This window comes from Rhinoraja longicauda, chromosome 8 (assembly GCF_053455715.1).
Source record: "Rhinoraja longicauda isolate Sanriku21f chromosome 8, sRhiLon1.1, whole genome shotgun sequence".
Classification (NCBI taxonomy): Eukaryota; Metazoa; Chordata; class Chondrichthyes; order Rajiformes; family Arhynchobatidae; genus Rhinoraja; species Rhinoraja longicauda.
This window is the reverse complement of record NC_135960.1, coordinates 61,026,037-61,052,180: the sequence shown is the minus strand read 5'-3', so window position 1 is coordinate 61,052,180 and position 26,144 is coordinate 61,026,037. Positions and strand designations below refer to the sequence as shown.

General features: G+C 40.6%; 1 protein-coding gene and 1 long non-coding RNA gene across 4 annotated transcripts in view; one reads left to right on the top strand and one right to left on the bottom strand.

Moving 5' to 3' along the window:
* The window catches only part of LOC144596036 (uncharacterized), a 128,257-nt gene that overhangs the window by 66,941 nt on the left and 35,172 nt on the right, over window positions 1-26,144 (top strand). The window lies entirely within an intron of this gene.
* Window positions 19,396-26,144, bottom strand: part of pms1 (PMS1 homolog 1, mismatch repair system component) — an 86,137-nt gene continuing 79,388 nt past the window's right edge. For 2 of the 3 annotated variants that reach the window (XM_078404106.1, XM_078404105.1), the window contains exons 12-13: window positions 23,960-24,120; window positions 19,396-19,691 (exon numbers count right to left, since the gene is read on the bottom strand). In XM_078404106.1, coding sequence (XP_078260232.1) covers window positions 19,527-19,691; window positions 23,960-24,120 — 326 coding nt within the window. In that variant the 3' untranslated portion in view covers window positions 19,396-19,526. The remainder of the gene's footprint in view (window positions 19,692-23,959; window positions 24,121-26,144) is intronic. The other variant, XM_078404107.1, reaches the window with a different exon arrangement.

The following is a 26,144-nucleotide window of genomic DNA, read 5'->3' as shown; positions in this document are numbered from 1 at the left end:
TGCAGTCAGAAGGAGAACATGCAGACCCCACACAAACAGCACCAAGGTGAGGATTGAACCTGGCTCCCTGTAGGTGGGAGACAAGTGCTCCTCCAGCTGTCCTGCTGTACCACCACATTGCTTGCTCTCCTGAATGAAGAAATACCTGCAATCTCCAAGCACCTCTTATCTATATTCAGTCATCACAGTCCTAATCATTTGACTTTCTCTTCCTAAGTATCTTATCTTATTTCAAAGGTATTTATTCACAAAATGCTGGAGTAACTCAGCAGGTCAGGCAGCATCTCAGGAGAGAAGGAATGGGCGACGTTTCGGGTCGAGACCCTTCAGTCTGAAGAAGGGTCTCGACCCGAAACGTCGCCCATTCCTTCTCTCCTGAGATGCTGCCTGACCTGCTGAGTTACTCCAGCATTTTGTGAATAAATACCTTCGATTTGTACCAACATCTGCAGTTATTTTCTTATACTTATCTTATTTCAAGATCCCCAGTTTGTGACCTTCCTTAACCTTTCCTCCATTTCATTCTCAGTGTCAATCTTTAGTCATTTTTTGAATCGCATTGGGATATTTAGTCATGTTAAGGGTATTCAACAAGTAGATTACAATTTAAGCCTTGTAGCTGGACAGTTCCAACAATTTAACATTAAATTTTCACGGGTAACTAGTTATTCAGGTTTACTGGCACCTTCCCAAAATCAGAATTTCAAGACCCAAGTCATTGAGGAAGAGATCAATGAGTGGCTATTATTTAGTTCATCAATTGAACTTCGATATATTCAGGTGAAAGTCATGATGCATTTGGTGTAACGTTGGTGTAAGAAAATAACTGCAGATGCTGGTACAATTCGAAGGTATTTATTCACAAAATGCTGGAGTAACTCAGCAGGTCAGGCAGCATCTCAAGAGAGAAGGAATGGGCGACGTTTCGGGTCGAGACCCTTCTTCAGACTGATCATGTGTAACGTTGGCATTAGTAGTATATCTGCTGTTTTCAGATTAATTGGTCTACTTTACTGGTGAAACAGGGCAAAATATTTAGAGGTGATGAAGTATCAATTTTTTTCATAAATAATTTCTTAAATACTTGAACAAATGTTTCTTTCCACATAGAAGATCTAATTCCACATAGAAGATTTCCTGTAAAACCTCTATCCCCTACTCCCAATACCTCAGTTGACACCGCATCTGTGCCCAGGATGGGGCGTTTCACATTAGAGCATTGGAAATGTCCTCATTCTTTAGGAAATGGGGGTTCCACTCTTCCATTATAGATGAGGCTCTCACTGGGGTCTCCTCAATATCCCGCAGCTCTGTTCTTGCTCCCCCTCCCTCCCCCTTGTCCTTACCCCATCAGCCGTCGCATGCAACAAATTATCCTCCAACATTTCTGCCACCTCCAGCGGGATCCCACTACTGGCCACATCTTCCCATCTCCTCCCCTTTCTGCTTTCCGCAGAGACTGTTCCTTCCATAACTCCCTGGTCCATACGTCCCTGCCCACCCAAACCACTCCCTTCCCAGGTACTTTCCCCTGCAACCGCAGGAGATGCAACACCTGTCCCTTTACCTCCCCCATCGACTCCATCCAAGGACCCAAGCAATCTATCCAGGTGAGGCAGAGGTTGACCTGCACCTCCTCCAACCTCATCTATTGTATCTGCTGTTCCAGATGTCAACTTCTCTACATCGGCAAGACCAAGCGCAGGCTCGGTGATCGTTTCGCTTAACACCTCCACTCAGTCCACCTTAACCAACCTGATCTCCCGGTGGCTCAGCACTTCAACTCCCCCTCCCATTCCCAATCTGACCTTTCTGTCCTGGGCCTCCTCCGTTGTCAGAGTGAGGCCCAGCGCAAATTGGAGGAACAGCGGCTCATATTTCGCTTGGGTAGTTTACACCCCAGCGGTATGAACATTGACTTCTCTAACTTCAGGTAATCCCTGCTTTCCCTCTCCATCCCCTCCCCTTCCCAGTTCTCCCACTAGTCTTCCTGTCTCCTACTACATCCTATCTTTGTCCAGCCCCCTCCCCTGACATCAGTCTGAAGAAGGGTCTCGACCTGAAAAGTCACCTCCCGAGATGCTGACTGACCCGCTGAATTATTCCAGCATTTTGTGTCTGCCAGAAGATATAATCAATCATTTATAAATGAGAGCATACACCAAGTTCATTATAAGTATGGAAAAAATGATTTGGTGGTGTAGAATATAAGGACAAGGATAGAATATAGTAGTGGTAAAGGTGGAATCTACAGAAAACATTACAAATATACAGTATGTTACTAATCTGTTTCATCTTTTGCCAGATAAATTAGAATCATATTTCTGAGCTCCATTATCCAAAGACTAGTTTTATTCAGGAGTGAAGCAATTGTAATTAAATCAGTAAATTGTAGCCCCAAATTCCTAATTCAGCATTTGGAAATCTGGAGAGACTATGTTGTGGTACCTGTCTAGCCTCTAGTAATCCAGAGATCTGGACGAAAATCTCGAAGTGTGTTCAAATTGCAAAGTAGGCGATGAAGATTTTAAATTTAGTTATTAATGCCAGCTAGGATTAAACAACATTGATGTCGGCAAAATATGAAATGATCATTAATATACATTTGGTCTATTAATGTTTTTTAGGAATTTCCCTGAAGAGTTTATCCAGTCTCCAAACATACAGTAAAATGGTTAATTTTTAATTGCCTCCAAATATGGCCAAGCAAGCTGCCCATTTACACAAGGAAATGGCATTAAAGCATAATAAAATCAAGCATACTACCCAACACCACTATGACAGAGACAAAACCAACCCATTTAAGGCCTCTTGAACATCTGGCAACTTGTTAGTATTGGGAAAGATATTACAAACCAGTAATTAATAGTCAGTTGCCTTCTTAACATATTCCTATGTTTCAGTAATGTTCCAAACTCCTCCATCACCATACGTGGGTATGTTCTGTCCCACCAGCACAACTTGCCCAGTAAAATAATGAATGATCTGAGATATAGTAGGGCTGAGGTGGTCCAACAGGAGCAAGGAAACATGTAGGAAGGAAATGCAGATGCTGGTTTAAACCGAAGATAGACACAAAAAGCTGGAATAACTCAGCGGGACAGGCAGCATCTCTGGAGAGAAACATCTCCCTCAGCTGATGAATTAGTACCATATATTGAAAAATTTGAAGAAGTACAGTGGAAAGGAGGAGATGGATTGTACTTGCTTAAGGGTTCAGTATTTCTAACTGAGTAAGTTGGTTAAGGTTGAGGACTGAATTGTCGGAGTCCTGTGAAATATGGGTGCCAGAGTGAGCTTATGCCAGATGATGAGAGAATTGATGAGCATACCTGGATTTTAGTTCATGTTCATAATTGATAGGAGCAGAATTAAGCCATTTGCCCCATTAAGTCTACTCCGCCATTCAATCATGGCTGATCTATCTTCCGCGCTTAACCTCATTCCCCTGCCTTATTCCCGTAACCCCTGACACCCTTACTAATCAAGAAGCTATCTACCTCTTCTGTAAAAATATCCATTTACAGCCTCCACAGCCTTCTGTGGCACTGAATTCCACAGATTCACCACCCTCTGACTAAAGAAATTCCTCCTCATCTCCTTTCTAAAGGAATGTCCTATTATTCTGTGGCTATGACCTCTTACCCTAGACTCTCCCACTAGTGGAAACATCCACTCCACATCCACCCTATCCAGGCCTTTCACTATTTTATACCACTGACATTTATAAATTGCTGATTATTTTGGATGAAGTGTAGCTTGGTGCAAGGATGTGGCGGTGGAGATAAAAATCGGCAGCTGGTTATCCTTCTATGAACCAAAGACTCAACCCGTCATGGTTGCATCTGCCAAAGCAATATTGTTGGGAATGATTACCCCGTGTCCTCATGGAAGCAAAATTCCAACGTCAGAATGAGGGTGCCCTGCATCATGTGTGGAACTATCATTATGGTGATTTAATAATTAAAGAAATGAGCATCCAAGAATTATTGTGGAGCAGCTCTGTGTAGCTGACAGGACTGAAAATCCATCATCATTCTTATCACAAAGGATACTATCTTTGATTTCCATGAGATCATTTCTAGTAATTTGTACCTCACTGAACTATACAAGTTGGGAAGAATCCATAACTGTACAGAACTAGGTGGCAGAGCAGGTTTAAAAAAATGATTTTTTTTCCCTTATTTCCTTTCTTCTTTGAATAGCAATTTTGAAAGACTTTTCAATGGCTATATTCCATTAAAGAGGATATTTTGCAATGATGATCTGTGACATATTTCTTGTAAATTATCATTGCCATATTTACTACAGAATAAAAAATATTCTGAAGTAAATTGATACTTTAGATTCTCAATTCTCAGTCATCTTTGCATATTTACTTCCGTGATTAATCTTTGCCACATTAGAAGGACAAAAAGGTTGACATGACGTATCTTAACATGTGTCATCGAGCTATGTCTTAAGACTAACATTTATCACGGCTGATATTTCGTGGAAACATGGTATTTAAATTGTTATTTATATTTGGAGAAGGGCAAATGTTTCTTACAGCTGAACTTGAATTGGGTCTGAATTACAATCATTTTGAATAGCATTTATTGAGTTTTCGGGCAGGCAACCTGAAAAGGTAGAAAATGCACCACTTTGTTTGAATTACAGAGTTGAATAATTATGGAGAAAGAAACACATAAGATTCCATTGACTATTTACTATAACTGAAACTTGACTTGGTGATTTTCTTATGCACAAAGCCTATCTGTCAATATCATTCAGTAAGTTTGCTTATAATAAGCTAGGATCCTGAGCTGGGGGCTTCAGCATTAAACATTCTTTTCTGTGCACTTAAGAAGCTTAAAACTGGAACATCTAACATCTAGGAAGAGCGACTGCTTTACAGCGCCAGAGACCCGGGTTCGATCCTGACTACGGGTGCTGTCTGTACGGAGTTTATACGTTCTCCCCATGACCTGTGTGAGTTTTCTCTGAGATCTTTGGTTTCCTCCCACATTCCAAGGACGTACAGGTTTGTAGGTTAAATGGCTTGGTATAAATGTAAAGTTGTCCCGAGTGTGTGTAGGGTAGTGTTAATGTGCGGGGATCGCTGGTTGGTGCGGACTCGGTGGCCTATTTACACATATACCAAGCCAATTGATATTGGCTATTGATTCCACGCTGTATCTCTAAACTAAACTAAAGGATTTATTTATTTTGGAGTGAAATTCCCCTTATTTAAATTTATTGGATACATCTGAAAAACAAAGATAAAATGTATGAAATAAAGCATCCAGAATTAAACTAAACATCTAGATAAGTGCTATAAGAAAATAACTGCAGATGCTGGTACAAATCGATTTATTCACAAAATGCTGGAGTAACTCAGCAGGTCAGGCAGCATCTCGGGAGAGAAGGAATGGGTGACGTTTCGGGTCGAGACCCTTCTTCAGGTCTGAAGAAGGGTCTCGACCCGAAACGTCACCCATTCCTTCTCTCCCGAGATGCTGCCTGACCTGCTGAGTTACTCCAGCATTTTGTGAATAAATCTAGATAAGTGCATCCTGTATAAGATTACTATTTCTGAATTATTTCTTCAGTTGTGAATTGCCATCAACATTTGCTGATATAGAACTATAAACACAATTAAAACACACCATACAAAATATACTGAACTATATTCTCGTGGAGGTTGTGACCAATGCATAGGCTGAAATAAGATATTGTGTAAATCCTGATGACTTGTAAACTATCCCTATGAAACTAATGGAATTAAATAAGTTCAGCTTTGATGTTGATTTGGTTCCATAAGTGGTACAAGTGTTAAAATTCACAAAATGGCAAGGCTATTGATGTCTGTTTGCAGAAGAGTGCTCAATCTTTGGATAATTCTCCAAGTCAAGAAAGGCATCTAAGTCAACAAGATGTGTAATCTGAACAAGTGTACATATATTTCAAGAGCTTGGCTATTTGTGCTGCAAGAAAGCTTTGCCAGTTACTGCACTTCTCATAAAGCTCACTCTCCTAGAATGCTGTGCTATCTTACCCATTGTTGCTTTTGTTCGGAGGCTCCCATCCACTGTCAAATGTTATTATAAGGTCCGAGGACAAGTAAAGTGTGTTTACTTGAGAGGATGCTTGAGAGGTTAGATGTTCCAGTTTTATGCTTAAGTGCACAGAAAAGAATGTTTAATGCTGAAGCCTCCAGCTCAGGATCCTAGCTTATTATAAGCAAACTTACTGAATTATATTGACAGATAGGCTTTGTGCATAAGAAAATCACCAAGTCAAGGATTCAGTTATAGTAAATAGTCAATGGAATCTTATGTGTTTCTTTCTCCATAATTATTCAACTCTTTAATTCAAACAAAGTGGTGCATTTTCTACCTTTTCAGGTTGCCTGCCCGAAAACTCAATAAATGCTATTCAAAATGATTGTAATTCAGACCCAATTCAAGTTCAGCTGTAAGAAACGAACGTATTTGAAAGTAAAATTAAGAAAATCATTGTACAAAACTTAATTGCATTATGGACGGAGGCACTAGTTTCTATTGATCTGTGACATGCCTTTCACTGTGCTGTGTGGACTGAACAATGGGAGATTTGGACCCTAGTTTTCATGGCAACAACAGCCTCATTCATTTTGGTTGTATAAGCAAATTGGGACGGAAAAGAAGTTCCATTATAATATTTTAAACGTTGAATTACTATACTATTGTCACATCTTATTTCAGGGAATACCATTAAATAGTAGCTGCCCCAGCTATAAAATAATCTGTTTTTGCTAAATTGGTGTAATATTTTTCACAATGAATACGGTGGCATCTTTGCTTTGGATTTTTCATTGAATATTGTGGAACAATTCTTCAAGACAAAGAATGCCAATCGTGCATATGAATTTGTTATAACAGTATAAAGTCTGTTTAAAAACTTGGGTCAATTCAAAACTTATAATTGCATTCTGAACTTGTGATCCTTGTCTCCAGAGTATAAATATCACGATTTTTAAAAAACACAAAATTGCTAAATACTAATTCCTTGCTTTTGAATTAGCCTTGCCAATTTTTAGTACGAATTACTTGTCTAAGTTCTCGGTTAAAGAATCTCAGCCAATTGCTGAGACGGTAAGGCTTGATCAGACCTGCCATTACCTGCTGTGATTATTGTTACTAGCAATTTGTAATTTAAAATCACTCAAGGATTTTCCAGTAAAGATTTGCTGCAGGTCGTACAGAGATTATCTTGCCGATCAGATCCCTATAATTTCCAGTCGTAGGAATAATTGTGATAAATCTGTTTTATTTGATAAAATATAAATGCCATGTAACTCTTTAATTCATAGTGGGACTCAGAAATATATTCCTGTGAAAAAGAATGTTGATGCTTTGTAACATCCCAAGCGATTCTACAACAGAATAGGTCAAAAGAAGGAAAAACAGGATGAATTTATGATCCACGGTACTCTCCAGGATCATGTCAGCAGGATAGTTACAGCTGTATGTTTAATCACTAAATGTCAAAGAAAGTTTGTGGAATAATTGGTATAACGTTTCCATTCCACCCCACACCTCACAGCTGGGCCAGATGTCCTCCTGTTACTTTTCACTTGTGCTGTCCTTTCTTTCTTCAGCTGCTTGGCAAACCACAGCTAATGGAATATTTAAGCATTTCTAATACAAACAATGTCGGTGCAGTAGCAAGCAGATACCGTTTACAGATACAAAATCCTAGCCAGATGCTAAAGATGGGAGAGTATGAAAATGATGAATGAATAGGAAAAAAAAAATAACATAAGGAAACCTTGATTGAAACCATGGGGATTTGCAAAAATAAAAATTAATCACAACTGAAGGGTTCAAAAGCGAGGGATTTTCTTATTTATTGGGAATGATTTAAATGTCACTCAAATAATAGTCACATCCAGGAAATAAGATTTTCTGCAACTTATTTTCATTAAAATTTCCAACAACAATAGGAAACTTCTTTGGAAAAATAGTTTGCAATACCTCATTGAAGTAACCCAGAGCGGATAGAAATATTTGAACAAAAATAGGATACAAAAAAGTTAATAGACCGAGCCAACTAAGTGATTCTGAAATAACGAGGAAAAATTTGGGTCTTGGGGACCTGGGTTGACGGTTTCTCAAATAATAACATGCACACAGAAAAGATGTCACATTCTGTATAAGGCAGAGGGAAATATTTAGGCATGAGCTATCAGATTAAAGGAAAATATTTAATGATTACTATTTTAGTACAAACTCAAAGTTAGATGGAGCTCTAGGGGCTAGCGGAATCAAGGGATATGGGGAGAAGGCAGGCACGGGTTACTGATTGTGGATGATCAGCCATGATCACAATGAATGGCGGTGCTGGCTCAAAGGGCCAAATGGCCTCCTCCTGCACCTATTTTCTATGTTTCTATGAATTTAGGGTGGAAGAAAGGAAATCTGTTAAGTGCATCTCTGATACATTAGAAACTGGGTAAGGGTCACCAGAGTGCTAAAAAACACGTGAAGATAGTATGTGGCCGTGAAAGGAACAATGCCTGCAGGAAGAATGAGGCAGACCTGACGGCTTACTTGTAAAAAGATGTCCCAAGAGAAGTGTAATCTCATATGAAGAAAGACTGGATAGACTAGGCTTATACTCGCTGGAATTTAGAAGACTGAGGGGGGATCTTATTGAAACATATAAAATTCTTAAGGGGTTGGAGAGGCTAGATGCGGGAAGATTGTTCCCGATGTTGGGGAAGTCCAGAACCAGGGGTCACAGCTTAAGGATAAGGGGGAAGTCTTTTAGGACCGAGATGAGAAAACATTTTTTCACACAGAGAGTGGTGAATCTGTGGAATTCTCTGCCACAGAAGGTAGTTGAGGCCAGTTCATTGGCTATATTTAAGAGGGAGTTAGATGTGGCCCTTATGGCTAAAGGGATCAGGGGGTATGGAGAGAAGGCAGGTACAGGTTACTGAGCTGGATGATCAGCCATGATCATATTGAATGGCGGTGCAGCCTCGAAGGGGCGAATGGCCTACTCCTGCACCTATTTTCTATGTTTCTATGTAATCAGCCAAAAAAATTCCAAGCCATAGAAGGGAGCAATTACCAGTGGTCACCAACAGGTTGTGCAAATAGATGGGCCCAATGAAGTGTCGTAATAGAAATAAAAAGGTAGAGAAGTTAAGGAGAGTTCTCGAACTGTGAATTAAGGTGAATTGGTTCCTTGAAGTCCCTGGGTCAGAGCTTGGAGTGGCAGTAAGGGAAGCTGCACGAAAGTTTCTATTTCCAACCTTCACTCAGGTGCATTGGAATACCTGATCTCTTGAGCTTCACTACTGCTGATGGTGGAGAATTAGCTGCATATGTATCTGGGCATGTACTGGCCCAAATACATATTGGGGCCAATGCAGATACTGTAAGACAAACCCTACTGTCTCACTCGCATTATCCATAATCTGACTTTACTGGAATGAATCTTGCACTAAACGTTATTCCCTTTATCCTGTATTGGTACACTATGGATTGCTTGATTGTAATCATGTATAGTCTTTCTACTGACTGGACAACATGCAACAAAAAGCTTTTCACTGTACCTCGGTACACGAGACAATAAACTAAACTATTCACTAAAGAACTGCTTCAGTGGGGTTGGTGACAGCAAAGCCAACATTAATCACCTGGAAGCTGTCCCCTGAGAACTGGAAGAAAGAAAGAAAACAGCTCAAATTGCAGAGGAAGAGAAACATAGAAAATAGGTGCAGGAGAAGGCCATTCAACCCTTCAAGCCCGCACCGCCATTCAAAGTGATCATGGCTGATCATCCAAAATCAGTACCCCGTTCCTGTCTTCTCCCCATATCCCTTGATTCCACTAGCCCGAAGAGGTCTATCTAACTCTCTTTTGAATGCATCCAGTGCCTTCTGAGGCAGAGAATTCCACAAATTCACAACTCTCTGGGTGAAATTTGTTTTTCTCATCTCAATTCTAAATGGCCTACCCAACATCGGGAACATGTTTCCTGCAACTTGCGTGTCCAATCCCTTAATAATTTAATATGTTTCTACAAGATCCCCGCTCATCCTTCTAAATTCCAGTGAATACAAGCCCAGTCGTTCCATTCTTTCATCATATGACAGTCCCGCCATCCCGGGAATTAACCTTGTGAACCTACGCTGCACTCCCACAATCGCAAGAATGTCCTTCCTCAAATTAGGAGACCAAAACTGCACACAATACTCAAGGTGTAGTCTCACCAGGGCCCTGTACAACTGCAGAAGGACTTCTTTGCTCCTGTACCCAAATCCTCTTGTTATGAAGGTCAACATGCCATTAGCTTTCTTCACTGCCTGCTGTACCTGCATGCTTACTTTCAGTGACTGACGTACAAGGACACCCAGGTCTCGTTGCACTTCACCTTTTCCTAATCTGACACCATTCAGATAATAATCTGCCGCCTTGTTCTTGCCACCAAAGTGGATAACCTCACATTTATCTACATTATACTGCATCTGCCATGCATCTGCCCACTCACCCAACCTGTTCAAGTCACCCTGCATCCTCCTAGTATTCTCTTCACAGTTCACACTGCCACCCAGAGAGTGAGGGAGGATGAGGTAGCAGCATAGCAACAAACACAGTGGATAGGCAGAGAGCAACAACAGATTGATAGAGGAAGGTGAACGTCAACAGGTGAAGTCTCTTAAATGCCACTATCGTATCTGCCTCCACCACCACCCCTGGCAGTGCGTTCCAGCTACTCACCACCTTCTGTATCAAATACTTGCCCTGTTCATCTCCTTCAAAGTTTGCCTCTCTCACCTTGCAACTATGTCCTCTAATATTTGATTTTTCCATACTGGGAAAAAGATTCTGACTGTCTGCCAGGTCTACACCTCTCATAATTTTATATACTTTTATTAAGTCTCTTCTCAATCTCTGGCATTCCAGAATAAACAATCCAAATCTGTCCAACCCCTCCCTATAGTTATAGACCCTAATCTAATTGGCATTCTAGTAAATCTCCTCTGCTCCCTTTTCAAATCCTCCACATCCTTCCTGTAAAGGGGCAAACACAATTGCATGCAATACTCTTATAAGGTCCTACAAAGCTGCATCATGACTTCCTGTCTCTTATGCTCAATGCCTTGGCCAATGAAGGCAAACATACCATATGCTTTCTTTCCCACTCGATCTACTTGTGTTGCCACTTTCAGGGAGTTAGGGAGTTATGGACTTGGACTCTAATATTCCTCTGTACATGAATGTTGTTAGGGGTCATGCCGTTAATTGTATATTTCCCCCTTAGATTCGACCTCCCAAAGTACAACACCTCACACTTGCTCAAACAAAACTCCATCTGCCATTTCTCTGCCGGTTTGTGCAGCTGGTCTTTATCCTGCTGTATACTCAGATAGTCTTCCTCACAATCTGCGATCACAACCATCGTGGGGGGAACCTCATTGAAACTTACAGAATAATGAAAGGCATAGAGTGGATGTGGAAAGGATGTTCCACTGGTGGGAGGGTCTAGGACCAGAGGTGAGGAGGAACTTCTTTAGTCTGTGGGTAGTTAATCTGTGGAACTCATTGCCACAGAGGACTGTGGAGGCCAAGTCAGTGGATATATTTAAGGCAGATATAGACAAATTCTTGATTAGAACGAGTGTCAAGGGTTGTGGGGAGAAGGCAGGAAAATGGGATTAGGAGGCTGAGATCAGCCATGATTGAATGGCGGAATGGACTCAATAGGCCAAATGGCCTAATTCTACTCCTATAACTTGTGAACTTGTTGTATACAAATTTATTAACCAACCCGCTGACGTTTATGTGCGAGTCACTTTTATACAGCACAAACAACACAGGTTCCAGCACAGAAGTCCGCTGGTTACTGACCTCCAGCCTGAATTTTGCTCTTCTTCCACAACCCTCTGTTTTATCAGTAAGACAGTTCTGAATCAATATGGCCAAGTCGCTGTTAATCCCATACATCTTAATCTTCTGGATCAGCCTACCATTGGGGAACTTTATCAAATGCCTTACTAAAATCCATGCAGATAACATCCACCTTCGATCACCTTTGTTATCTCCTCAAAACACTGACCTGAGGCTCATAGGCCTATCATTCTCTGGATTCTCTCTACTTCTCTTCTTAAACAAAGGAACAACTTCAGCTACTCTCCAGTCCTCTGGGACCTTGCCTGTGGTTAGTGAAAATACAACCATCTTTGTCAAAGTTCCCGCAATTTCTTCTCTCAATAACCTCGGATAAATGTCATCAGGCCCTGGGGATTGAACCACCTGAATGCTCTTCAAGAACCCAACACCTCTCCTTCTTAATCTCAAACTTCACTTGCATATTAGTATCACCCACACTGATCTCATTGTCCTCCATGTCCTTCTCTTTGGTGAAAACAGATGCAAAGTACTAATTTAGTATCTCAAACACATCTCCTGACTCGAAGCACAAATTAACTCCTTTATCATTGAGCAGACCTACCTTCTCCCTCGTTACCCTCTTGGTTTTAATGTCGGTATAAAAATACTAGATATTCAATTTAATCCAACACCGAAACCATTTTGAGGCCACTTTTGGCCCTTCTAATAGCCCGCTAAAGTTCTGTCCTCCTTTCTTTATATTCTTTAAAGGCCCTGTCCGATTTCATCCTCTTAAAACTTGCATGTGCTTCCTTTTATCAATTGTGATCAATGTGCTGTGAGATACGTTAATATGGTTGGATACTGAGTTGCATTTTGCAGCACATAATATTTTTACCCCATCCAGTTATTTCCCTTGTATGCCAAAAAAGCTTCTCTCACATCACCCAGCAGGGTAGGGTTGCCTTTTGATGAGGGAGGACATATCAACACTGTATGAAAGGATACTCTTCAGTCATCATCCAGTGAAGCGATATGGGTAGAACTTAGAAACAAGAAGAGGATGATCACTTTGATGGGAAAAAGGAATAGTGCTGGAATAACTCAACGGGTCAGGCAACATCTGTGGAGAACGTGGATAGGTGATGCATCACGCCCGGACCTTTCTTCAGACATGTAGAGCTAGTGACTGAAATATCAGTGGGGAAGCACTTTGGATCCAGTAATCAGAATTCTATTCGCTTTTAAATAGTTATGGAGAAGGATAGCATTGCACCACAAGCTGAGGTCCTCCAATGTGACAAAACCAATTGTGGAGGCACTGGGCAAGAACACGCAGAGGTAGGTTGGGTGAGATTATTTGCAGATAGAGGAATATCTGGCATGTGGCCGACTTTAAAAGTAGCATAGCAAGAGTACAGATTGCCGGATTGGATGGAGGGTAAGGCTGTCAGCTTTAGGGAGCCCTGACTGATGATAGAAACAAAGACTGTTCAGGAAAAAGATGGAAACATACATTGGGTTTAGGCAGTCAAGATCAAGAAAATTGCTTGATGAGTACACTTAAGAGGGAAATCAGAGGTCAAACTCTTGTGAGATGGATCCGACCGGCAAGGTAAAGGAAAAGCCGAGACTCTATAGGTATACTAACAGTAAAAGGGAGGCTGGGGGAGAATCAGTCCCCTTAAAGATCTGGATGACTGTCTACATGTGGAGCCACAGAAGACAGTAAGATTTTAACAGATTTTTATTAAAATTAATAATTAATTTTTGGGGTTAATTTATTCATTTAATCAATAATTAATTTAAAAGATTTTAATTTCTCAACAGTTTTGACTGTGGAGAATATCAGGGAAGCCCTTCTCCATCCTCTCCAAAGCCTTTAAATATTTTGTAAAATGGAATCCCAGTATTGGAAATTATTCCACTTCTGGCTGGACCATTGTTTTAAATATTCAAACTGACTTCCAAATCCTCACTCACTGTCTCTTATTTGTAAAGCCCTGGATCCTGTATACTTATTTAATACACTTTCTCAACCTGCCATGCCTGTTTCAAAGAATGATGCACATATACATCCTGATCTCTGACATACTACTTTAAGGATCATCTCTACTTGTTCTTCCCACCATAATGTAACACTTCACACTCTTCTGCATTACATTTCACCAACCCGTCTCCAGCCCCCTCAGTTCACAGGCTTCAAATGTATGTACTATCTGGAGGAATGAAAACTGTGCCCTGTACATCTGACCATCATTCAATATATATTGTAACTTGATATGCATCTGCACATAAACATTAGTGTATAAAGACTACATATAACATGTGGTAACGTTTACATTGTGGAACACTGGAATCGAGGTAGAAGACCACTTCAGTGGCCAAGTCTTTGAAGGTGTTAAAGAAATGGCTGAGCTAATGTGATAAAGGAAAGGATAGACAATAGACAATAGGTGCAGGAGTAGGCCATTCGGCCCTTCGAGCCAGCACCGCCATTCAATGTGATCATGGCTGATGGCCAGTTTCAGTGAAGAAGGCACAAGGACAGGCCCTTCGGCCCACTATGCGCTGAAAGTGATGCCAAATTAAACTAGCCCTGTGCTAGGGATACAAATTAAACTAGCCCTGGGCAGTAAACTAGGGATACCCACATGGTCTGTATCCCTCTATTTCCTATTTTGGTCACGTCTGTCTAAATGCCTCTTAAACATTGGTATCATATCGGCTTTTACCATCTCCTCTAGCAGAGCATTCCAGTCACCTAACCTCTGTGTGTGAAAAAAAAACTTGCCATGCAAATCTCTGTTAAACTTTTCCTCTTTCACCTTAAATGTGCACCCTTACACAATTGACATTTCCACACTGGGGAAAAAGGCTCTTGTTTATTCTATCTATGCCTCTTATAATTTAATTCCATTAGGTCACCCCCTCAGCCTCCAACTCTCCAGAGATAACAAACATAGTGTTGCGATAGGATGCTGAGCTTTCAAAAAGTCTGCTTCAAATTGTAGATAGAAATTAAATCCAAGTTTTGAAGTGTGCAGTTTTGAAGAAAGATTGGATGCTACTTCATAATTGTTTCAAGTTAGATATGTCAATGTGGTTATATTTGGACATTTGTAGATTGGACTAAACCGACATACAACACTATTAGGGTGAGTCGACAACCTGATCCATATAAAAAGTCATGAATTTGTGCTTTAGATATTTAAATGCAACACATGGAGAACAAAAAGGTGGCAGTTTGTCGAATGTTATTCCGAATTATAGGTTGATCCAGAAGCTTGGCATGTGGGCATGCTTGCCTTCATTGGGAAGGGTGATGAGTACAAAAGTTGGGACATCATAATGCAACTGTACAAGTCGTGAATGAGACGGAACTACTTTTTTTTGTGCAAAATTAAGATTATTTACAGGTACAAATTATGATTAAAACACTATTCTAAGGAGGTGTCAATCTAAAACGAATATACACCAAACCAAAACATTGTTACTTACATCTAAGGTGCGCTCAAGCCTCTACGATGCTCAACAGTCCCAGTATGTGGCCAAGGTTCCCATTGACATCACGTACTTCCCTCTCCAGGGACACTCGGGCACAGACATATGTCTCAAAGATGGGCAGGCAGTCAGTCGGCTGGAGTGGAGCTGTCAGCTGCCTGCTGGCCAGCTTGGCCAGGCCTTGGAGCACTGTATAGAGTTTAGGTTGCTCAGTATAGGAAGGTTGCATTTAGAAAGGGTGCAAAAGAGATTCACCAGGATGTTACCTGGGCTTGCAGGCTTGAGTTGTAGGATGAATTTGGATATGTTTGAGCTTTTTTTCTGAATTGTAGGAGGCCCAGGGTCACGAGGAGCATGGATAAAGTGAGACTTTTTTTCCAGCTTAGAGGATTCTAAAACTAAAGGGGAGAGGCCTATGGCGAAAGGGGGGAGATTTAAAAGGGTCTTCACGAGCATTTTCTTTAACTTCAAACGACCTCCAGAGGAAGCTAGAGAAATTAATACAATAATGATTTTAAAAATACATTTGGACAGCTATATAGATGAGTTTAGAGGGCTATGGGCCAACTGTAGACAAAAGGGACTAATTCAATATGCTAACTTGGTCAGCCTGGACAACATGGGCCGAAGGGTACAACTAGGATTCTGATTTTGGTCATCTATTGAGGAATATCAATGATGTCACTGGTAAGAAATACAATGATTTTAATGTGAAGTCATAGAAAAGAAATATAAATTTGAACGTCGTAGCTGATTTGCCAAATAAATATTCTCGTCACAAAAGAAGATTTATTAAAATGAAATACTTAGGGAAGACAAAACTACATTCAAATTATGTTCAGGATACCACTCAGAAGTATCCTGATTGGATAAATGTAGATTTTATATCTTTACGCTATATGATGAATGTTTGGAGTTTAGAAGGATTACAGGGGACATCAGGAATCGGAGTAGAATTAGGCCATTTGGCCCATCAAGTCTACTCCACCATTCAATCATGGCTGATCTATCTCTCCCACCTAACCCCATTCTCCTGCCTTCTCCCCATAACCCCTGACACCTGTACTAATCAAGAATCTATCTATCTCTGCCTTAAAAATATTCACTGATTTGGCCTCTATAGCCTTCTGTGGCAAAGAATTCCACAGATTCACCACCCTCTGACTAAAGAAATTTCTCCTCATCTCCTTCCGAAAAGAAAAACCTTTAATTCTGAGGCTATGACTTTGAGTCCAAGACACACCCACTAGTGGAAACATCCTCTGCACATCCACTCTATCCAAGCCTTTCACTATTCTGTACGTTTCAATTAGGTCCCCCCTCATTCTTCTAAACTCCAGCGCGTACAGGACCTCATTGAAACTTACAGAATAGTGAAAGGCCTGGATGGAGTGAATGTAGAGAGGATGTTTCCACTCGTACAAGGGTCTAGGACCAGAGGCCACAGCCTCAGAATAAAAGGATGTTCCTTTGGAAAGGAAATGAGGAGGAATTTTAGTCAGAGGGTGGTGAATCTGTGGAATTCTTTGCCACAGATGGCTGTGGAGGTCAAGCCAATAGATATTTTTAAGGTGGAGATTGAGATTCTTGATTAGTAAGGGCGTCAGGGGCTATGGGGAGAAGGCGGGAGAGTGCAGTTGAGAGGGAAAAATAGATCAGCCATGTTGAATAACAAAGTCGACTTCATGGGCTGAATGGGCTAATTCTGCTCCTATCACTAATGAACATGAATATAGGGGGCACAGAAAACAAAATAGAGGTGAAACATAATCCTGACCATAGGAAACCATTTATAATGAATTAAAGGCCTGTCTTTTCTTAATCAGCTGCTGCTTCTGCCGTGGTATGTCAAGAACCACAAACACGAGGTGTTGTTGAAGTTGTTGAGTCAAATCTTAACACAACTATCATTGCTTGCAATGAAATATTGCAGATGGATCAACAATGCATTTTTAGCTGTTATTGTGAGTTTACAATTTGTGTTAATTTGTGTCTGGGCATGTTCCATAATCTAAGTCATGAAATAGTATCAAACAGGTAATTAATTCAGGAATAAGAGCAAAATACAATGTACTTTGGATCCTACGAATTAAATATAGAAATGAAAATTGCTGGAAAAGGTCCAACTGTCTCTGTGGAAAGACAAACTGAGTCGATGTTTGAACTGAATGAGCATTCATCCAACATATAACAAAACATTATTTCTCTCCCCACAGATATAGCCTGATCTACTGAGCATTTTTTTCTGGTTTGGTTTCAACTGCAAAAATAAAGCCATTTAAATAGCAGTAACATTAAGTGTCCAAACAAAGAAAAAAGAGAAAAATAAACTTAAATATAATGAGGCAACAATCCGTTTTCAATTCCATATTCATGGAAATAATCAAGGAATTGTTATAGTTACATTTTATTGTGCTGAGTGCAGAATACAATTAGCACTGATCAAGAGGATCGTGTTTCTATGAAAAAAAATGCAATGGGTCCAATCAATGTGCCTCTTCACCGTGGGGAAAAAAAGAGTCTAGAATCAGAAACACAGATTTGCGAGGAAGTTCCTAAGTTTTAAAAAAAATCTCAAAATTTGATTACGGAACTGCACTATTTTTCTGTGAAACAAGACCAATCTCAGAGGCTGAGGAGACAGTGGTGTGCTAAAATAAGGTGGAATTCTTTTGTTTGAGAATGTAAACGAAGGTCTCAATTATTGGTAACAATATTCAAAATTTTAATAGAAATATCCTACTTCCAAGTAGGTAAAACGCTATACCTTTTTCTCACCCATAAAGAACCCATGGTTTTATGTTTAGGCAGCCTAACTAATCTCCATTGTGGAATTTCTGCCCTTCTTGTTTACTGGATCCACCCACTTGAAAAAAGTAGGATGAGAAACTAGCTGGTCCATGGGGCACTCATCTGTATTGCAGCTGCTGAATTTGAGAAATAGGCTACTGGAACGTATGGGACGTTCAATTTCCCCATTAAGCAAATGATAATGCCTAAGGGCGGCACGGTGGCGCAGCGGTAGAGTTGCTGCCTTAGAGCGAATGCAGCGCCGGAGACTCAGGTTCGATGCTGACTACGGGCGCCGTCTGTACGGAGTTTGTACGTTCTCCCCGTGACCTGCGTGGGTTTTCTCCGAGATCTTCGGTTTCCTCCCACACTCCAAAGACGTACAGGTATGTAGGTTAATTGGCTGGAAAAATGTAAAAATTGTCCCTAGTGTGTGTAGGATAGTGTTAATGTGCGGGGACCGCTCGGCGGCGCGGACCCGGTGGGCAGAAGGGCCTTGTATCTCTGTATCTCTAAAAAAAATCTAAAATCATAAGAAGAGAGAGAAGAAAATTTCTTCAACTTTTATTTTCCATCTGCAGTGAGAATATAAGGATCCAAGAAACTTGTGCATCTGCTGATACTATTCACCTGATTATCTTTATGCTCTGTGGTTCAGACAATAGAAAATAGAAAATAGGTGCAGGAGAAGGCCATTCGGCCCTTCGAGCCAGCACCACCATTCAATGTGATCATGGCTGATCATTCTCAATCAGTACCCCGTTCCTGCCTTCTCCCCATACCCCCTGACTCCGCTATCCTTAAGAGCTCTATCTAGCTCTCTCTTGAATGTATTCAGAGAATTGGCCTCCACTGCCCTCTGAGGCAGAGAATTCCACAGATTCACAACTCTCTGACTAAAAAAGTTTTTCCTCATCTCTGTTCTATATGGCCTACCCCTTATTCTTAAACTGTGGCCCCTGGTTCTAGACTCCCCCAACATTGGGAACATGTTTCCTGCCTCTAACGTGTCCAACCCCTTAATAATTTTATACGTTTCTGGACAATATGCTACGGATCCAAGAGAAGGACATTCCATCAGAACTGTGTGTTGTATTTTACCACAGACTACCGAGTTCAGAAATAGAAGGCATTTTCTGAAGGAATTTACCTTTTAATAAAGTAAGTTTCATTTAGAAAACAGAATATTCAAAATTTCACACAATTGATAGAAATCAAAGACTATGAACGAAGACTACTGTTCCCTACTTGCTTCCATATTAAATGTTTTTGCTTGCATTCAAAGATTGTTATTGCTGCTCCTCCATATGGCATTCTCACTTGTAACAATTAGCATTATTTGGCCCTGATGTACGTAATGTCCAGTCACTTTGTTTCTGGAATGTTTGCTAAATGATGCAAAAATGGACGGCCATGAATACAGCTGCCAGAGTCTTTTTCCAGTTGCTGCTGCATCCTTAACAATATATCTTCCGTGTCTTCCCTTGAAAAGCGGGAAGGTAACTTTCGAGCCAGACGAACAGCTTCCCCCTTCAGGAGAAAATTAAATATATTTGAATAAGCATTGAAGCAAAATTGTAATCAATGTGCTGTGAGATACGTTAATACGGTTAAATACAGTTTCATTTTGCAGCATATATTTTTACCCCATCCAGTTATTTCCCTTGTACGCCTAAAAACTGTCTCTCACATCACCCAGCAGAGAAGGAAGCGTATAAAGAGGTTTATGAATTCTACCAGAGAATTTTCTTCACTGTGGCTTCAAACTATTGTTCTACAGTAACTAATAACAAAAAAACAGATCAGGTATTCACCAAGTCTGAGAACTACAGAAATTAACCAACACCAAACTGATAAAACCCATTAAGATGAATTGTGAGATTAATAGTCTGTGAGTCACTTTGCTTTATAAGCTATGATGCTCCACTGTTGTCAAAAAAATAATGTATTTTCCTTCTTTGGTCTGATGGCGCACTCAGGACAGTTATTTTTTTGCTTTATGAAAATATGCAGAACAAACGGGTTGTGTATAAATGTCACTGGACTCTGCTCTTTGCCCTTAGGTGCTGGCCCTGTAACTGGCAGGAACGAAGGGGCAAAGGACAAAGGTCAAGCGCACAAGTAGACAAACCAGGCATTCCTGAAACTGACCTCAGTTTTGAAAGCTTGAGTACCTTCATAATAGGGTCTGGCGAGATGCACAAGAGGAAAGACAGAGAAAAAATGAAAATTTATAGATCCTCTGAAAGTTTAGAATTGTTTTCTATGTAGCAAATTAAGAGTAGTAAACATCAGAATCCATGATTTTTGTTCATGTCTCAGAAAATGGACAGTGGATTGAGGTTTTCTTTAATACAGGGGAATGCTTTAAAATAGTGAACCATAATTTTACCTTAGTCGGTATCCTAACAGTAATGCACACAGCTAAAGAGGTGCTGCTATTTGCCAGGAGAGTGCACTTATTCCATAGTCAGGTTGGACACAAAATGCTGGAGTAACTCAGTGGGACAGGCAGCATCTCCGGAGAGAAGGGTCACCCATTCCTTCTCTCCAGAGATGCTGCCTTTCCCGCTGAGTTACTCCAGCATTTTGTGTCTACCTTTGATTTAAACCAGCATCTGTATTTCTTTACTACCTATTCCATAGTCGGTATGCATTTTCTATCATGTTCGGTAACTGTCTGCAATTACCTATTTCTTTCCTTCGCTCCAATTTGTACTCCTTCTCCCGTGCCTTGAGTAGCATTCTGCTGCATCAGCGAAGTGAACCTGGATTATGAATATCTACATCCAAGGAACCTTACCCCCAACCAGATCCAGTTGCAACTCGACATCCTTCAACACTGGTTCCCGTTTCAGCAAATGCTAACGAGTGAAAAGAGGCAGGAACTTTTCCCTTTCAGTGTATTGGCTGACGGCCAACGTGCTGGTTGAGATTAACTGACTTGGCAGAGGCCAAGGATCTGATCTTCAGTTACCTTTCACACAAAGGCAAGGTTTAAACTAAATAACAGGGTGTACTAATTGCAGCTTTAGCTCTTTATCCATCCATAAATTAAAACATCTTGTGGTAAAGCTGGTTTAGGGATGAGAAAAGAGATCCAAAAGCAAAGCTGTGCAGATGCTGGACGTTTCAAATAAAACTAAAGATGCTCGAAATCCTCAGCAGGTCAGTCGGCGTCTTTGGCGACAGATACATAATTATTGTTATATTGCCTTTCCTCTTTTAAAGTCAGCATCGCACCAGAGTCTCTGGCCTGCAAGGCAGCAGCTCTATTACTGCGCCAATGTGCTGCCTATGGCGCAGCGGTAGAGTTGCTGCCTTACAGCATGGAGACCCGGGTTCGATCTTGACTACAGGTACTGTCTGTATGTAGTTTGTACATTCTCCCTGTGACCGAAGGGTTTCCTCCGGGTGCTCCGGTTTCCTCCCACATTCCAAAGACGTGCATGTGTATAGGTTAATTGGCTTCTGTAAATTGTCCCTAGTGTAGGATAGAACTAGTGTGCAGATGATTGTTGGTCAGCATGGTCTTTGTGGGCCCCAAGGGCCTGTATCCACACTAAACTAAATTAAAGCTAATGATGTAGAAACAAAGAACTGCAGATGCTGGTTTATATCAAAGATAGACAAAATGCTGGAGTAACTCAGCGGGCCAGGCAGCATCTCCCGAGAGAAGGAATGGGTGATGTTTCGGGGTTGTGAAAAGGGGCCACTCTGGAGATGGATGGTGTGATCAGGAATTATTAGTTGTTGGTCCCTTTAAAGTCTGCACCCGAGGCTGCATGGAAGCTTGGTGATAGTGACTGCCACTGGGCTGGCAACAGCTGCCTGCAACTCAGCTCAACATTGAGGTGGATGCCTCAAGCAGATAATATACATTGCCAGTCTGCAGATGAAGAAAGTATGACAACTTTATTTTGGATGCAGCCCATGGAAGGCTGTGGTAGAATGGATGTTGCATATACATATTTTCTAAGACCAAAGCTTTTATTTTTTTTGTCATGCTCAGGTTTAGGAAGGAAGCAGTATTATACTACACACACATTGGGATTTCTGTCAGGTATGGGGGAGCCCAGAACCAGGGGTCTGTTTAAGAATAAGGGGTAGGCCATTTAGGACTGAGATGAGGAAAAACCTTTTCACCCAGAGAGTTGTGAATCTGTGGAATTCTCTGCCACAGAAGGCAGTGGAGGCCAATTCACTGGATGTTTTCAAGAGAGAGTTAGATATAGTTAGAATCAAGGAATATGGGGAAAAAGCAGGAACAGGATAATGATTCTGGATGATCAGCCATGATCATATTGAATGGCGGTGCTGGCTCGATGGGCCAAAAGGCCTACTCCTGCACCTATTTTCTATGAATATTCATTACAACACTGATAAAAGTAATTTTCAACAAACCAGTTCTGTCACATCCCTTCCGCCCCCCCCCCCCCCCCCCCCCCCCCGGCAATCACACATATTACTTTACTTCAATTGATCCCACAAGTTCACAGTACAGAATAGAGGCCATTCTGTCCATCTAGCCAAAGATGTGCCATTTACACTGCATGCAGTTCCCCTATCTTTGTATGCACATTGTAGGTCTCAGTGATGAATGCTCATTTTTCTGCCTTCTAAATGTTACGAGGGCTTCTGCCTCCATTATTCTTTCATACAGTGAGTTCCAGACCCTCACCATTCATTGATGGTAAAATAAAAAATCCCTCACCTTCCCTCCTCATATATTTGTGAATCTGCATCATATTACCTCATTGGCGACCCTCAGACTATCTTTGATCAGACTGAAGAAGGGTCTCGACCCGAAACGTCACCCATTCCTTCTCTCCCGAGATGCTGCCTGACCTGCTGAGTTACTCCAGCATTTTGTGAATAAATACCTTCGATTTGATCAGACTTTACTGGCACTAAACGTTATTCCCTTATCATGTATCTATACAGTGTAAATGGCTCGATTGTAATCATGTACTGTCTTTCTGCTGACACGTTAGCACGCCACAAAAGCTTTTCACTGCACCTTGGTACGCGTGACAATAAACCAAACTGGAACTCAGATCTTCATTTCAAACCAGTTCAGATGCAATTGCTTGAAAGCAAATATTGGCAAACGTGCAGAAGGGGGAAAGGCACATTGTTTACAGTGGTATATCAGTGTGTTGGAGAATGTGCCAGTATGCTGTACCATAATACTGTAGTCAGGCATGTGCCTGCAATTCCCACATTGCTCAATTTCACTTAGAGCTACCAACAGCACAGTAGAGGGAATGAGTTTCCTCTGAGGAAGGAGGCAAAAATAGAGTGAGGAAGACATTCCATAGCGTATGAGCATTCCCAAGCTGTCAAGTTACATAGCACCATAGCACAGAGCATATCAATGCCCCTTCCCACGATCTTGGATAAAGAGCAACAAACATAGAATACTTAATACCAAGATGATAAATGTAATTTTCACAAATATTGTACAATCCTAAATTTTCTAAATTTTACCATCCGAAGAACAGTATAAAAACAATTTAATATATATAAGAAAATAACTGCAGATGCTGGTACAAATCGATTTATTCACAAAATGCTGGAGTAACTCAGCAGGTCAGGCAGCATCTCGGGAGAGAAGGAATGGGTGACGTTTCGGATCGAGACCCTTCTTCAGTCTAAAAAACAATTTAAACTGCCTCAACAGCACTTTAATCTTTTTCCATGATCATCAGGTTTTTATTATAAAAATCTTTCCACCAGAATCGCCTGCTATCTTGATGTATTACTTTTTGGGGGGGCATTTTCCACAAGTATCTTACCTCCAAATAATTTATAACCTTCAAAGGTCTGCATAGGTGCACATGCTGAGCATTTTTATTTAATATTGTGTTCAGAATCTCCCGTAAATCTGATATACCATAGAAAGCTAAACTCCTAGCTATTTCTCGAATTTCCAAATGATGCTCTCCAGTCGAACCACCTAATCATGAAAAATAAAGAACAGTCTTAGATTTGATTGACAATGATTGTAGGCGGCACAATTAATTTTTTGTATAAAGTTTAAAAAGTTTGGTTTTGCGATTTAAAAACAAAAAAGGTAAATATAGTTACTAATTTCAGAGGTTTTCCTTCGGTACGGCAAGGACAAGTATAAATGATTTCTGTTTCAAAACTGAAGTGCTATAGCTATTTCAGCTTAAGTTAACTACAGCTGCAAACCTTTGCAAGGTTTATCAAACGTTGCCTCAGGCTCTGACTTGCTCCTTGTGTTAACAATTCCCACATGGCCTGAGTGACATTTGGCAACCTCTTGGGGATGGACGTACTAAGCAGATTTAAACAAGGCAGTGTGTCTTTCCCCAAGAAAGGGAATCAGTTGTCAAATATGTTTAATAACAAATTTCATCCAGGGTCAATGCCTGCATCACCCTGGACAAGGAGCAAGCCCCAGTGGAATGTGTGAGTGACGTATTGCTGAATTGCACATATATGTTAGCAGATCTTCCTGGCAGGGACACTGAAAAACCATCATCTCAGCACGAGGAAAATAAATCTTCACTTGGTGACCTTTCTTGGAAATAACCATTCTGTTTTAAAGAGTTTCGAGTGGAAATGTTCTCTTGTTCCATCCACTGAGAATCTACTTTCATTAGTAAGATTTATAATTCAATCAGCAGCTTTCCTTTCAATGTTTTCTAATTTTCCTATTAAAGAGTCATTTGTCAGTCTTCAGAGTTTCAAATTAAAGCAAACCGTTTGGTGAAAAAGTTCTAGTTTTCAATGTCAAAGATTACAATTTTACTCACGGACATAATAAAAATATAAGGGGAAAACATTTTCATTCACGATTTTAATAAAAACGGAAACAGTCATATTGATAATTCAGGTGATAATTTAGTTCTATCACTTATCTCACACTTCTTTTCACTGACATAGAAATATAGAAAATAGGTGCAGGAGTAGACCGTTCGGCCCTTTGAGCCAGCACCACCATTCAATATGATCGTGGGTGATCATCCAAAATCAGTACCCCTCCCTGCTTTCTCCCCATATCCCTTGATTCCGTTAGCCCGAAGAGTATCTAACTCTCTCTTGAATACATCCAGTGAATTGGCCTCCACTGCTTTCTGTGGCAGAGAATTCCACAGATTCACAACTCTCTGCGTAAAAAGGGTTTTCCTCATCGCAGTCCTAAATGGTCTACCCCTTATTCTTAAACTGTGACCCCCGGTTCTGGACTCTCCCAACATCAGGAAAATGTTTCCTGCATCTAGCCTGTCCAATCCTTTAAGAATTTTATATGTTTCTATAAGATCCCCTCTCATCCTTCTAAATTCCAGTGAATATAAGCCCAGTCGATCCATTCTTTCATCATATGTGAGTCCCACCATCCCAGGAATTAACCTGGTGAACCTATGCTGCACTCCCTCAATAGCAAGACTGTCCTTCCTCAAATTAGTAGACCAAAACTGCACACAATTGAGCAAAACTACACACAACGTACTGACAACCTCCTTAAATAAAGAGAGTTGACGTAGTCCACTCTGTAGACACTGCCAATGGATTGAGTTAGCAACATTCCTTGTCAATACATCAGGAGGCACATTGAAGTGTTATTTTTCATCCTCACCTTGGGAACCATTAGCTTCACAATTCAGAGTATTTCCATAACTATGTGGCGATTTTTTTTTTTAAATCGAAATTGTTTTAAATGCCCCACTGAGATTCAACTGGTTAAACTGAATTGACAAAAAAAGGGATAAGGAAACTAGACCAAAGATGATCATAACTTCTCCAGAGGATAGGGATATTGTCATACTCCATTACAGAGACAGTAATTAACACAACTCCAATAGAATCCATGGCATTGTCTTTTGGTGAATTGTACACACATCAGGTATCCAATGATACACTTTTTTTTAGAATATCAGTTTCAGTGACTAAAAATCGCTGAGCATTTTTGCAGAAATCTTAAACAGGGGGTGTGGATTATAAATGTCAATG